The sequence below is a fragment of the Salmo salar genome, chromosome ssa14 (genome assembly GCF_905237065.1).
Source record: "Salmo salar chromosome ssa14, Ssal_v3.1, whole genome shotgun sequence".
Taxonomy (NCBI): Eukaryota; Metazoa; Chordata; class Actinopteri; order Salmoniformes; family Salmonidae; genus Salmo; species Salmo salar.
In genome coordinates this window covers 65,314,609-65,329,387 of record NC_059455.1, presented here as the reverse complement: position 1 = coordinate 65,329,387, position 14,779 = coordinate 65,314,609, and the positions used below count along the sequence as shown (strand labels likewise).

At 41.7% G+C, this 14,779-nt stretch overlaps 1 protein-coding gene across 1 annotated transcript; it reads right to left on the bottom strand.

Moving 5' to 3' along the window:
• Positions 1-66: 66 nt before the first annotated feature.
• LOC106569939 (proteasome subunit beta type-7) lies at positions 67-6,483 on the bottom strand. The gene is made up of 8 exons (XM_014141713.2): positions 6,183-6,483; positions 1,966-2,059; positions 1,753-1,850; positions 1,446-1,586; positions 1,080-1,195; positions 771-829; positions 536-687; positions 67-412 (listed from the first exon to the last, which is right to left on the bottom strand). Exons 1-8 carry the CDS (start codon positions 6,245-6,247, stop codon positions 301-303), a joined length of 837 nt encoding a protein of 278 aa, XP_013997188.1. The 5' UTR covers positions 6,248-6,483; the 3' UTR covers positions 67-300.
• Between the last annotated feature and the right edge of the window lie 8,296 nt (positions 6,484-14,779).

The following is a 14,779-nucleotide window of genomic DNA, read 5'->3' as shown; positions in this document are numbered from 1 at the left end:
TTACGTACCAGTAAGGCGATCGCAATGCAAATTACCAATGCTTGTTGCTGATACTTAATGCCATTATCGCATGTAAGAAATATTTTATTGCCTTTTAATGTTTCATACACTGCAATACTGTTTTGAAAGTAAATTATTTAATAACAAAAGCTGCCAAGTATGTGTAATAAGCTATGCAAAAACCAATGCCATTATAAATTCATAAGTTCATCTTAGCTATTTAGAATTAAAGTAGATACTTTTGCTAATGAGTGTTGGAATTCACAAGTGTGTTTGATGATGCCTGCAGCAGCATACATTTCACTGAGTGTCCATGAGCTGAATTGATTCATCAACGACATGCAGAGGCAGGGGTGTGACAGTCTTTGTCAAAACTGCAGTGGTGCCAGGCTTGTACTTGTACTGTCCTTCCCTGGAAACAGACAGAGAAAGGAAAGAGAGCAAGAGAGCATATTGTAAATTCCCGTTATGAATAATCAAGTAATATTCACAACATTTTGTTGGTTGTAGCCTAGTAGAAACTTGTATTGCTCACTTTTTCCCCTTCTGGGCAGGTTGGTCATAGCTCCTAAGGTACTGAACCCCTGCCTGGGTGATGACACACAGGTCCACGTTACTGCCAGAGCCCAGGTCACAGAAAATCCCAGCAGCAATGGCATCCCGCACCAGCTTTTTAGCCTCTTCCAGCTGAGCAAGATAGACAGTTAAGACAGGTGAGCAATACATTTTATGAAATGAACAACTGTTCAATGAGAATAACTGCATCTCACCTCCATGTTTGGTCTGTATCTGTCCTCAAATATTGAAATCGCTGCCCCTGCTCCTGAACCTGCAAAAACAACGGCAGTAATGTCACCTTATCTAATGTTTCAATATTCAATACAACTTCACACCATTAGAAGCTCTTCACACGGCCCAGATGAATTATTTGATGGCAATAGACGATTACCAAAGACAAACAATACAGACAACACTACCTGTGATTAGGATGAACTGAAACACATGGACAGATGGTTAAAACAAAATCTCCATCAATGACAGAGTCAAGAATTGACTAGATAAACTAATGGAGAGCATACCCATGGTAAGGAATGGTAGTTTGTCGTAGGAGCCGTGTGGGTAGACGCTGTAGAGGTGAGCGCCAGTCACATCCACACCCCCAACAATCAGAGAGGAGCCAATATGTCCCTGGTACCTGGAGCGGAAGTCACAATTCAGGTGTAGAGCGCTACAATGTAACAGCATCATCAAAATGTTCATGATAAAACCTGGATGTTGTAATCAAATGAGGGATGTGCTATCAACGAAGGCACTGCTGTGTCTGTTATTTTATATTATGGTCTGGAAAGTAACTGGATTGTGAGCATTCAAACCTTGTTATGAGAGTGGCCACTGTAGTGGTCTTATTTTCCCATCGTCACAGACTCATTCATGCTCTCGCTCACCTGAAGAGCATCTGTTTCAGTTGTCGGGTAACCGTGACAACAAGGGGAGGGCGTCCTGTGCTAAGTGAGTGCAGCTCCACATTGGATGACATCATCTGAGTGGTGACTTCTGCGTCTGCAGCCACACCTGCTCCACAACAGCTACAATAAAAACTGAGATTAGTGGGTGAAGCATGGTGGCTCAAATAGACTTCAACAAAAGCCCCAGTCTGTGCCTACCATTGTGCAGGGGCTGATGCTGATCTACATAGGGGTTACACAAGCTACACTATTATACTGTACGTGGTGTATTCTTTGTGGCACTTACTAAATGTTAGGTGCAATGTAGTGGATCTTCATGCAATTCTTGTCAGCTACCACCATGTCATCAGTGGCTCTTGTGTCAGCTCCAAGTATCACCCCATCCTGTGGAGGGAGGATACCCAAACTATAATCACACTTAGGGTATTGATTGTGCTGAGCTCAACCCTGAAACAGCTACATCACAGTAAGCAGAAAATGTGTAATGACTGATTCTCACCTTGAAGACTATGCCAGCGATGGTGGTTCCAGTCTTCCTTGCCTTAGGAGAACTGTAACCAAGCTCAGACAAATTCCCCTCCAACACAGCATTCCTGCAAAGTGAGCACTTTTTATGCAATGTTGGGAGTATTTAGAGGAACTGGCATTGTGTTAGCCTATGTAGAGCCAGAACGATATATCGATTCACTGATATTATCAGCCGATTATTGGCCTTTTAATGCTACATCGGTCGATAACTCCACCGATAACCGATATTCAATAAATTGAACAAAAAAAGGGAATTTCGTGCTCATCTGAACACTTGCGGCCATTCTTATGATGTGTCATTATTGTCACAAAGTATGAAATCAACATTTTAAGCATAGTTATTGGATAATTGCTCTTTTGGATGGCAATTTATGAAAATTCAGTATGGGAAAATGGCACTTTTTAATTTCCCTGCTGTAAAATAGTATGTCAGGAGATATATTGGTATCATAAGTTTTGCCCCCCCCAAAAAAAACATATTGGTCGGGCTCTAAACCTAAGCCTACTAAAAGCAGAGATTATTCAGGAAAGCTTCCTCTACAGTCTCTGCTAAAACTATGCATTTACATGGTAACAATATGTAGGCTTGCAGTAATTAACCTGTTTTAAACTGTGCTATATTCTTAGTATAGCACAGTCTGTAGGTTCACAAATTTACAAAAATGACAAAAATGTGTCATATTCAGAATAAATGACATTTTATATCAGTTTCTTTAACAATTTCAGACAGGCACAGTAATTAAAGGACAATTCCGCCACTTTTCAACCTCATTCATCTCCTGCACCAAACCAGTGTCTACATACAGTACCAGTCAAAAGTTTGGACACACATACTCATTCAAGGGTTTTTCTTTATTTGTAATATTTTCTACATTGTAGAATAATAGTGAAGACATCAAAACTATGAAATAACACATATGGAATCATGTAGTAACCCACATTTTTTTAAACAAATCAAAATATATTTTATATTTGAGATTCTTCAAAGTATCCACCCTTTGCCTTGATGACAGCTTTGCACACTCTTCTCTCAACCAGCTTCATGAGGTAGTCACTGTATGTGAAAACAGCACATTTCTATGATATGTGGTTAAAAAGATAAGGTCCTAAAGCATTGTTAATCACAGGGCAGGGTTAAAAGTAAAAAAGTGATTTTCAAAAGCTGCAATGAGTTTCTAGCCCAAGGGAGAGTGTTCTTGCTCCCCACGGCACCGTGAATCTCTGTTTTAACTTTTGATGTCATCGGGTAGAACTTAACGTTATATTTCTTTCAGACAAAACGTACAAATGTGCTGTTTTCACATATGTTGACAATCCAGAGGCGGCTGGTGGGAGAAGCTATAGGAGGACGGGCTCATTGTAATGTCTGGAATAGACTAAATGGAACTGGGTCAAACATGTGGTTGAGATATGTTTGATACAGTTCTATTCATGCCATTCCAGGCATTACAATGAGCCAGTAGTCCTATAGCGCCTCCCACTAGCCTCCTCTGGTTGACACTTGTATTGCGCTGGAGATAATGAAAATTAGGTTGAAAAGTGGTCGAGTAGCCCTTTAATTGTGCATGAATTGGGTCTTGACTCGAGCCCCTCACATCCACCTCAAGATCTTTCACAACACTGTGGTACAAACATAACATCTTATTAAACAGAGCTGCCAACTCTCACGCATTGGCCGTGTGACGCATTTGACCCTCCTCTCATGCTCAGACGCCACACCTCATATCTCACGCATTGAAAAGTACTGCTTTTATTTTTATAGTCACGTCCTGACTAGTTAGTGCCTAATCAGTGCGTTGACTTTTCAACTGTGCTCCAAATCGTTTTGAAATCAGAGCATCTGCACCTGCAATTTAACATCACGAGCGGAACCTCTATCATTGTCCTATCACAGCACTGTGCGCCACGGCACTTTGAAGCAGATGATTGGTCTAGTTATGTAAGGGATCAAGAGGATTAATCAAGATCAGAGTGGAGCTGGATGGAGAGAGCAGCACAGCAGCACTGTTTTATGTACAATGCCAACAAAATGAGGTTGCTGTTATGCCTCGATCACACCGACAGCGTCATTGCGCTAAATGGTACGCAGCATCATCTGGATATGTGTGCAACAAAAGTTTAACATTCACCTTTAACTACCTTTTGTGTCAAGCCGTCTATGCATACGGTTTTATGTATATGTTCAATATATCCAACGTACGCACCACACAGAATGCACCGCAACTGCCTCTGCAATGCAATGTCGCAAGGCAAACGCAGCATTCCATTGGAAATAAATGTACTTCTGGTGTACCAAAATGCAATAACGCTATCGGTGTAATGGAGGCGTTGCTCCCGTGCCTATTGCAGAATGCATCTGTTTGACAGTGTTTACTAAAGTCGATTTAATCCACACTTGCATTTGTCCCCTCGTTTGGTGATTGGCATTAAGGCTGTGACAACGATAGGGCAGTAGACAGAGACCTACAATATGTTTTAGCAGGGAAGGTTTGTTAAGGGGACTTGATGTGTAACTATGCCAGTGTAATCACATATTTGAAATCTGATATGCCTACTTGAGCGTTTGAAAATAAAGTATATGAGGCTATGTATTTTTTGCAGCCATTCATGGACAGTTTTGTATAAGTCCTACAAATAAACATCGGATATTAAATGCTCCAGGCCTCAAATATAACTTGACATTTTGGTATTGTGCACATGCTAAGCAGAGATGGTAGGGGGACTCACAACACATAAACACGTCATATTTTGTCTATGTAGAGTACGACAATGGCAAGGATCTTAAACTAGTAGGCATAAATCACCTGAATAGTGATATTCATTCGATTTTTCTTGAAGGTTTGTGATTGAGATATTAATTGTTATAATAAGAACATTTTGAAAAACCCAGCACTTGGGAAACATAGATTGGGGTGGTGAACCCTCCTGGAGAGCAAGCAGGATTTTCTTCCAGACCTATTTTACATTACATTTTAGTCATTTAGCAGACACTCTTATCCAGAGCGACTTACAGTAGTGAATGCATACATTTCAATTCATGCATTTTTTATTATTTTTTGTACTGGCCCCCCGTGGGAATCGAACCCACAACCCTGGCGTTGCACACACCATGCTGGCGTTGCAAACACCATGCTCTACCAACTGAGCCACAGGGAAGATTTTAAAGAAAGTTCACCCAAATTACAAAATGTATGTCCTTAGCTTGAAAGCAGTCTATTGACAAGGAGACTGAAATCTATGATTTGGTTATCCCCTGCCATCACCCATTAATATTAATATTTCCTGTGCAGAGCCTTGGTGTAGTGCAGGGATAATCAACTAGATGCAGCTGCAGGCCGATATTTGTCTGGAGCGGATGGTCGAGGGGCCGGAAAATAATTACAAATAATTTGTAGACTGCGAAATGGCAGCAAGAATGCGAAATGGCAGCAAGAAGCCCAAACAGATTTGTTTGACAAAAACATAATAATTTCAAACCTTGCTTACATTTGTATATGATCACGTGTCTCTCGATTATGTGTGGGAATACTTGGGAGCAGACTTCTTAAGATTACTTGGAGATGATTTCCTGATCTTTTTACAGTCTTTTATGTCCTACAATGAAAATTCCACACAAATGTTTTATTTCTTTTTGCGCCGAAAACTTGGGGGGGCCAAATAAAACCACCCGCGGGCCAAATTTAGCCCACCAATTGGGGAACCCTGGTGTAGTAACACTCCCTGGCACGTACTTTCCACCAGAGAACGGACAGTCCCTGCTTCCAACCTTCCCACGGTTTCTCCCATTTGCCAGTCTCCTCATCTCATTACTGTTTGAATAATGTGCCAAACCACCTAAAAAATATATTTTGCATACTTTAAATGTAATCCCAAAGATCTCAAAGTAACAAAGTTGTACAATTGAGTGTTTATTTAATGTTCAAAGCATCTTGAATACACCTGACCTGTGGTTTTATTTTATTTTCCACCCTGGTCATACAGTAGGCCTAAGCCATATCAAAATATGTAGAATTGCAGGAAATTAGCTTTAAAACTGTAAAACCTGTCTAGGGGGTTGTGCCAGAGGGCAATGAAAGTCACTCCAAGATTTCTTAAAAAGTTGACAGCCCTGATTATTATAAAGATGTTTTCGTTGTTGGAGTAAATGTTTATCAAATTACCATGTGGGCCTCAGAGAAATGAACTCACCTGCGAGTGTTTTCGAAGGAAAAACCAGCGCTTTGAGGTTGGTAAGGTCGAGAATTATTGAGCATCTTCAATCAAGATGGGCGAACGAATCCACAAACCGAGACCCCTTGTGAAAGGTGAGACAGCTTACTGCACTTTACTTTTCTACCCCTATTACTTTGTTAAACGCTGTCAAGGTAAACTGTGTTAGCTAAATGTGTCAGCGTTTAGTGGGGAGAACTCTTTCACTTTCAATTTTAACACATCATAGCCTCAGACGAATCAAAATACCGTATAGGCCAGGGAGAACAAAGGGTCATGGCTAGAAGGGATACAGCTTTTGTTAAGTTAACGTCAAAAGTAGTTTCTTTTGTGCATTTTAGCAAACCCTAACCCATTTCCTTAACATTAACCTAATTCTCCTAAACTGCTGCGTAAGTTCTAACCTGCTACGAAAAGTCAAATCTGACAAACTGTATACCATCTTGTCAAAACCGAACAAAATGGATTCTCAATGGCTGGTTGGCTGATAGGAACGGGATCCTTGGGCCGTCCCAACTCGGACGTTTTAAAATGGTTAAGGTTAGTTAAGGGTTATGGTTAAGGTTATGTAAGGGTTACGGCTAGGGTACGGCTTAAGTTTTGAGATGTCCTAAGGATACCAAATAGCACTACCGTTGTAGGTTCACAACCAGCTGTTTGGAAAATGAACAGCTGCATAATTGGTGCAAAACGTATTGAATTATAGAAAATAAAACGAAAGAAGCAATGAATACGGGTGAAGTGTGAATAGGCATACTTTTATATGCATGTCTATGGCGTGTAAAAAAAATTATGCCCTCTACGGTCATACTATAAGTAGGCTATCAATGGCATATCTTAGGCCATTTGCACCATTATCAGTTTGTGGAGTGTGAAACATGTTATGGAAATGACAAGGCCAGTGTAAATATGCTATGTTTAGTATTAGTTTAAAATACAAAACAGTTTCTCAACATAATTATATGTAGGGTAAAGTGAACTTTCATTCTATTTTCTCGCACTTGGTCTTCATGTTGCTCAGGGGAGGATGGACGCTTGGTAGCAGAAACACATGGGAAACAACATCCTGCGCAGGGAGAAGTCTGCCACCAAAGAAGTCTGCCACTAAGCCCCATATTTCAGGAGACTTGGATTCATAGCAGGTATACAGTCCCTTTAGAAAGTATTCACACCCGTTGACTTTTTCCGCATTTTGTTGTGTTACAGCCTGAATTTAAAATGGATTAAATTGAGTTTTTTTCCTCACTTGCCTCGCTCTGTGCAATAAGTGTTTAACATGATTTTTGAATGACTACCTCTTCTCTGTACTCCACTCATACAATAATCTGTAAGGTCCCTCAGTCAAGCAGTGAATTTCAAACAGATTCAACCACAAAAACCAGGGAGGTTTTCCAATGCCTCGCAAAGAGTATGTATTGGTAGATGGGTTAGAAAAATACAAAAGTAAACATTGAATAACCTTTTGAGCATGGTGAAGTTATTAATTACACTTTGAATGGTGTATCAATACACCCAGTCACTACAAATATACAGGTGTCCTTCCGTACTCAGTTGCCAGAGAGGAAGGAAACCGCTCAGAGATTTCAGCATGAGGCAAATGGTGACTTTAAAACACATACAGAGTTGAATGGCTGTGATAGGAGAAAACTGAGGATGGATCAACAACATTGTCGCTATTCCACAATTACTAACCTAATTAACAGAGTGAAAAGGAGGAAACCTGTACAGAATAAAAAATATTCCAAAACATGCATCCTGTTTGCAACAAGGCACTAAGGTAATACTGCCAAAAAATTGTCATGTTTGGGGCAAATTCAATACAACACATTAGAGTACTATTCTCCATATTTTCATGCATAGTGGTGGCTTCATCAATGGAAAGGGAAAGGGGGATACCTAGTCAGTTGTACAACTGAATGCATTCAAGTGAAATGCATCTTCCGCATTTAACCCAACCGCTCTGAATCTGTTATGGGTGAGCTTGTAATCATTAAGGACTGGAGAGTTCTTCAAGCTAAAAAAAAAGAAACAGAATTGAGCTACTCACAGGCAAAATCATAGAGGACAACCTGGTTCAGTCTGCTTTCCACCAGACACTGAGAGAACAATTCACCCGTCAGCAGGACAAGAACCTAAAACACAACGCCAAATCTACACTGGATTTGCTTACCAAGAAGACGATGAATGTCCCGGAGTGGCCGTGTTACAGTTTTGACTTAAATCTATGGCAAGACTTTGTTGTCTAGCAATGGTCAACCAATTTGACAGCACTTTAAGAATTTTGAAAATAATGGGAAAATATTGTACAATCCAAGTGTGCAAAGCTCTTAGAGACATCCCCAGAAAGACTCATGTCGCTGCCAAAGATTTAGTCGCTGCCAAAGGTGATTCTAACATGTATTGGCTTAGGGGTGTGAATACTTATGTAAATTAGATATCTGTATTTCATTTTCAATACATTTACAAAAATATGGGGTATTGTGTGTAGATGGTTGAGAAAAAAATCGATTTAATCCATTTTGAATTCTGTCTGTAACACGTGTAATAAGTCAAGGGGTATGAACACTTTCTGAAGGCACTGTACGTGTAGCTAGGGTGTGGTTTCTGATGGAGTGGTTTATTTGTGTGGTCAGGACAGTACCCCACTACTGGTCAAATGGGAAATAGTGTCCCCCTCTGGCTGCGTTTAGACAGGTAACCAAATGCTGATATTTTTCCACAAATTGGTCTTTTGACCAATCACATCAGATATTATTCAGAGCTGATCGGATTGGTCAAAAGACCAATTGCTAAAAAAAAGATCAAAATTGTCTGCTTGTGCTTCGAGAGGCTAGTCAAAGCCCACATCACCTTCTCCCTCCCTGACACACTAGACCGTCTCCAATTCGCCTACCGCACCGACAGATCCACGGTATCGCCATTGCACTGCACACTACCCTCACACTACCCTCAAAAGGAATGCATGTGAGGATGCTGTTCATAAACTACAGCTTCAATACCATAGTGCCCTCTAAGCTCACCACAAAGCTTGCGGGACTAAACTCCTCCCTATGCAACTGGGTCCTAGACTTCATGACGGGCCGTCCCAGGTGGTGAAGGAAGGCAAAATTACCTCCTCGACACTGATCCTCAACACAGGAGCCCCACAGGGGTGCGTCCTCAGTCCCCTCCTGTATATGCATGACTCCGTGGCCTAACGCAGTTCCAACTCCACCCTCAAGTTCGCTGATGACACTACAGTAGTAGGCCTGATTACCAACAAGATGGCCTACAGAGAGAATGTAGACACTGATGGCGTGGTGCCAGGTAAACAACCCCTCCCTCAACGTCAGCAAAACAAAGGAGCTGATTGTGGACTTCAGGAGGAACCAGGCTGGGCGCGCACCATTCTCATCAGAGGGGCTACCGTGGAGAATGTCAAAAACTTAAAGTTCCTCAGCGTACACATCTCCTGGGAGCTGAAATGGTCAAACCACAAAGACACCGTGGTGAAGGCACGGCAGCAACTCTTCAACCTCAGGTGGCTGAAGAAATTCAGCCTGTCCCCTAAGGGTCCACAGGACGTCCATCGAGAGCATGCTGTACCACAGCGTCAATAAAGGACGATATCCATCCGGACATTTGTCACATAGGAAATGTGTATCACTGGACCTTCTCAAATAGTAGTTGAGTACCCCTGCTCTAGGGGCTTGATAAGGAACGTGAAGCAAAAGACACCACACTGACGTATGTCTCTTTATGTTCAGTTCCTTCCCCTGCTCCAGAATTACAATTAGTAGCTCATTAATGTTGAAGCAGGCCTACATTCTGAGTTTGGCAATTTAGCACTGGGAGCTATCCATGTGCAACAGTGTCCACAGTGTTCATAGGCTAACATGTGAAAGAGGGATTCCACTCGGCCATTGTGCAACTACATTGAGGGCAACAGTTTCCAATCAACACAAAATACCACATTTTTCTAATGTGGTAATATAGCAGTAGCATGACAAAGAGTTTCCAGAAAGGACAATTTGCAATATTTAGGCCTACTGCAAATCTTAACACCCATACTGTTAATAATTGGACATACTAATAATAATGTGTACGGGACTAATTGGTAAAGGAACCATAAACCTGTGATCTCTTTCTGTCCGTGCTGCAGTTTGGGCATCTCTGTGTGCTACTGGCTACCTGACTGTGGCTCTTGGAGACTAAGGGCCCCTTGGACTCCTCTAAACCTCTTTGTGGATGTGAGAGCACTCTCAGGTGACGGCGTTGGTCGTCGACGGCGCTTTGGCCAACAGGCAGTGGTCCCGGAGTGCGACTGATCTCCTGTCCGTTTACTACGGTCATGCTAACTACGAAATTCGCCCATCCACAAAGAAAATTGCAAATGTCCATGTTGAAACCCAGGTCTGTCAGACACTCGTGCTTACTAATGTCCCCCTGCACTCCTTCATGAAATTATCCATGAGGTTATTGAGGACGAGCCCAGTCAGACGGCCAACAATCAAGGTAAACCCGTCCGATGTGTAGTCCTCCCACTGCTTAAAGCCTCTCTGATCGCCAGCATCTTGAATTGAAGCGAAATCAGAGAGATCTACAGGGATCCTTTTAGACTTGTAATCCTGCATACATCATTGATGAATCTCTCTGCCACATTGAGGCAGAAGGGTGTTATGCCAGTTACTTGTTCTAATTTATCCACGTTGTAGCCATGTCGCCTAGCAGCTTCAAATGGGTTGGCAACGGCTTGCTGCAATTAATTAAATAACTGACAGGGATTTTGAAAGTACATGGTTGTTGTCGATTGCTATACAAATGAATATCCTTTGTCACTCTGTTAACATATTATTCTTATGTAGCACATTAGACTCTTAAATGACCTAATACGATACGTTACAGACTTATTCTAAAATGGATTAAATAGTTTATTTTCACTCCTCAATCTACACACAATGCCCCATAATTACAAAGCAAAAACAGGTATATAAAAAAACATAAGTATGCAGACCCTTTACTCAGTACTTTGTTGAAGCACCTTTGGCAGCGATTACATCCTAGAGTCTTCTTGGACAGGATGCTACAAGCTTGGCAAACCTGTATTTGGGAAGTTTCTCTCATTCTTCTCTGCAGATCCTCTCAAGGTCTGTCAGGTTGGATGGGGAGCGTCGCTGCACAGCTATTTTCAGGTCTCTCCAGAGATGTTCGCTCGGGTTCAAGTCCGGGCTCTGGCTGGTCCACTCAAGGACATTCAGAGACTTGTCCCAAAGTCTCTCCTGTATTGTCTTGGCTGTGTGCTTAGGGTCGTTGTCCTGTTGGAATGTGAACCTTCGCCCCAGTCTGAGGTCCTGAGTGCTCTGGAGCAGGTTTTCATCAAGGATCTCTGTACTTTGCTCTGTTCATATTTCTCTCGATCCTGACTAGTCTCCCTGCCCCTGCCACTGAAAAACATCCCCACAGCATGATGCTGCCACCACCATGCTTCACCGTAGGGATGGTGCTAGGTTTCCTCCAGACGTGACACTTGGCATTCAGGCCAAAAGTGTTCAATCTTGGTTTCATCAGCAGATAATCTTGTCCTTTAGGTGCCCTTTTGTCAAACTCCAAGCGGGCTGTCATGTGCCTTTTACTGAGGTGTGGCTTCTGTCTGGCCACTCTACCATAAAGGCCTGATTGGTGGAGTGCTGCAGAGATGGTTGTCAATCTGGAAGGTTCTCCCATCTCCACAGAGGAAATCTGGAGCTTTGTCAGAGTGACCATCGGGTTCTTGGTCACCTCCCTGACCAAGACCCTTCTCCCCCGATTGCTCAGTTTGGCTTTGCGGCCAGCTCTAGGTGTAAGGGCTGTCTGAGGAAGTGGACCAAAATGCAGCAGAGTTAGTGTTCATCATCATTTAATAAAGAGCGAACACTATACAATTTACAAAACAAGAAAACTGACAGCCAAACAGTCCTGTCAGGTGAAACACACTAAACAGAAACAATTACCCACAACCCCAAGGAAAAACACACACTACTATATAGGACTCCCAATCAAAGGCTACTCAACACACCTGCCTTCAATTGGGAGTCCAACCCCAATTAACTAACACATAACACAAAACTCTGCCACGTCCTGACCAAAACTAATACAATTACGCCCTCTGCTGGTCAGGACGTGACACTAGGAAGTGTCTTGGTGCTACCAAACTTCTTCCATTTAAGAATGATGGGGACCACTGTGTTCTTGGGGACCTTCAATGCTGCATAAATGTTTTGGTACCCTTCCCCAGATCTGTGCCTCAACACTATCCTGTCTCTGAGCTCATGCACTGTCAACTGTGGGACCTTATATAGACAGGTGTGTGCCTTTCCAAATCATGACCAATCAATTGAATTTACCACAGGTGGACTCTAATCAAGTTGTAGAAACATCTCAAGGATGATTAATGGAAACAGGATGCACCTGAGTAACATGTCGAGTATTTCAATATTTCTGTTTTAAATTTTTGTACATTTGCAAAAGTGGGGTATTGTGTGTAGATTGATGTGAATAATTTTTTTAATCCATTTTAGAATAAGGCTGTAACATAACAAAATGTGGATACCGTTTACCTTTTGCAATAGGTTCACCACAGGGTTCACCACTGGCCTCACTTGGACTTGCTGATCAGAAACCTGGTTTGAAACAGGAACCTCCACCTGGGGTGTTACAGAATCCCTGTGAAGAGTTGACCAGGTAAGATGGACTCTGTCTGTGTGTGTGTTAGGTAGAAATAGAGGTCATTACCTGGGAGCCTCAGTAGCTTTAGCCAGGATTCTTGTTCTCTTCTGTGTATTGTGAGAAATGTATACACATTGTGAACACACACTTATCGTATTTACATTAGCAGTACATGAATAAACGATAATAGTTGAAGAATAATCTGTAATATCAATGTTTTCTACAATTTTTTATTTGATAATTCTACAACCTAAAAATCATACCTTTCTCCCCTTCCTCAGCATGGTGGATATGAAGGAAATGTGTACCTGTTTGAGGAAATGTGTGTGCTTGGAACATTGCATGCAGTGATACATGAAGTGAACAATGGAAGGTCTATGTCATAATGGTATCAATCCGATAGAATTAAATATTAAAACTCAGTCTACAGAATTAAATGGAACACAGTACATAGGGGCGAAAATCTGATATCAACTTTGGAGGGGACAATTGGAGGGGACATTACATTTTCTCAAGAGCAATTCCTGAGGGGGACACCAAAAGTAGTGCTGTAACACATAGCCTACGTTGTAATATGGTAAATGTATATTGAGGAACCAAAGAAATAAGGTGTTTGCCGTACTCCTAACTACCGGTACCCAAAACTACACAACTAATCACAACAGCAATACCATTGCCTTTAACAAATCTTAGTTCAGTCACCAGTTTAAGTTGAGAGTGGGGGTATCCATGTCATTTTCCAATTATGTTCCTATTTTACAAGTAAAAAAAAATGAGAACCTTTCATAATGTTGCCAAACAAAGACTCAACAAACTAATCTGAGACTCCCTGTCTCTGCCAGTCTGTCCCTGCATATCTGTCCCCAACTCTGCTGTCTGTGTGCCATCTGTTGCCTGCTCTGCCTAATGACATCATTGTGAAACATTTCCATTAGCATTTCACTGCTTTCTTATGAACATTTTAACAACTAGTCTTTGAGATATTAGGCTACTAGGGTTCTTACTTTGCGTTTCGGTGTACTAATAGTTAATATTTGCACGCTAGCTCTGCATATTCAGCTAGTGTGTGTGTGAACCCTGGCACGATTGACTGGATGAACCTCCCGCCAGTTACGTGCATTGAGTGCCTTTCAGACAGTAGACACGAACCCTCTGTTACCTTGCCAACTAAGGAACTGGCAGTGGATCAAACCATTGTGAGGCAAAGGGCGGGGGGGGGTCGCAATCTTTTGAAACTTAAAAACGAGCTATTAAGTGTCTATAATCAGCACAATTGCTTTCATTGCGTATTATTAATATTATTTAAATTACATAGTTATGTTTACAGTGATATATTGGGGGGGACAAATCATATTTTTCCCAGGATGGGGGGGTCGTGTCCCCCCCGTCCCCCCTGGGATTTCCGCCCCTGCATACAGTTGAAGTCGGAAGTTTACATAGACTTAGGTTGGAGTTTTTCAACCACTCCACAAATTTCTTGTTAACAATCTATAGTTTTGGCAAGTCGGTTAGGACATCTACTTTGTGCATGACACAAGTAATTTTTCCAACAATTGTTTACAGACAGATTATTTCACTTATAATTCACTGTATCCCAATTCCAGTGGGTCAAAAGTTTACATACACTAAGTTGACTGTGCCATTAAACAGCTTGGAAAATTCCAGAAAATGATGTCATGGCTATAGAAGCTTCTAATAGGCTAATTGACAACATTTGAGTCAATTGGAGGTGTACCTGTGGATGTATTTCAAGGCCTACCTTCATACTCAGTGCCTCTTTGCTTGAAATCATGGGAAATTCGAAAGAAATCAGTCAAGACCTCCAAAAATAATTGTAGACCTCCACAAGTCTTGTTCATCCTTGGGAGCAATTTCCAAACGCCTGAAGGTAC

Coding starts and splice junctions, on each gene's coding strand:
- LOC106569939 (XM_014141713.2), bottom strand. CDS start 6,247: ATGCTCAATAATTCTCGACCTTACCAACCTCAAAGCGCTGGTTTTTCC. Junction 830..1,079: donor ACTACCATTCCTTACCATGG/GTATGCTCTCCA, acceptor TTGTTTTTGCAG/GTTCAGGAGCAGGGGCAGCG. Junction 688..770: donor GATACAGACCAAACATGGAG/GTGAGATGCAGT, acceptor TATCTTGCTCAG/CTGGAAGAGGCTAAAAAGCT.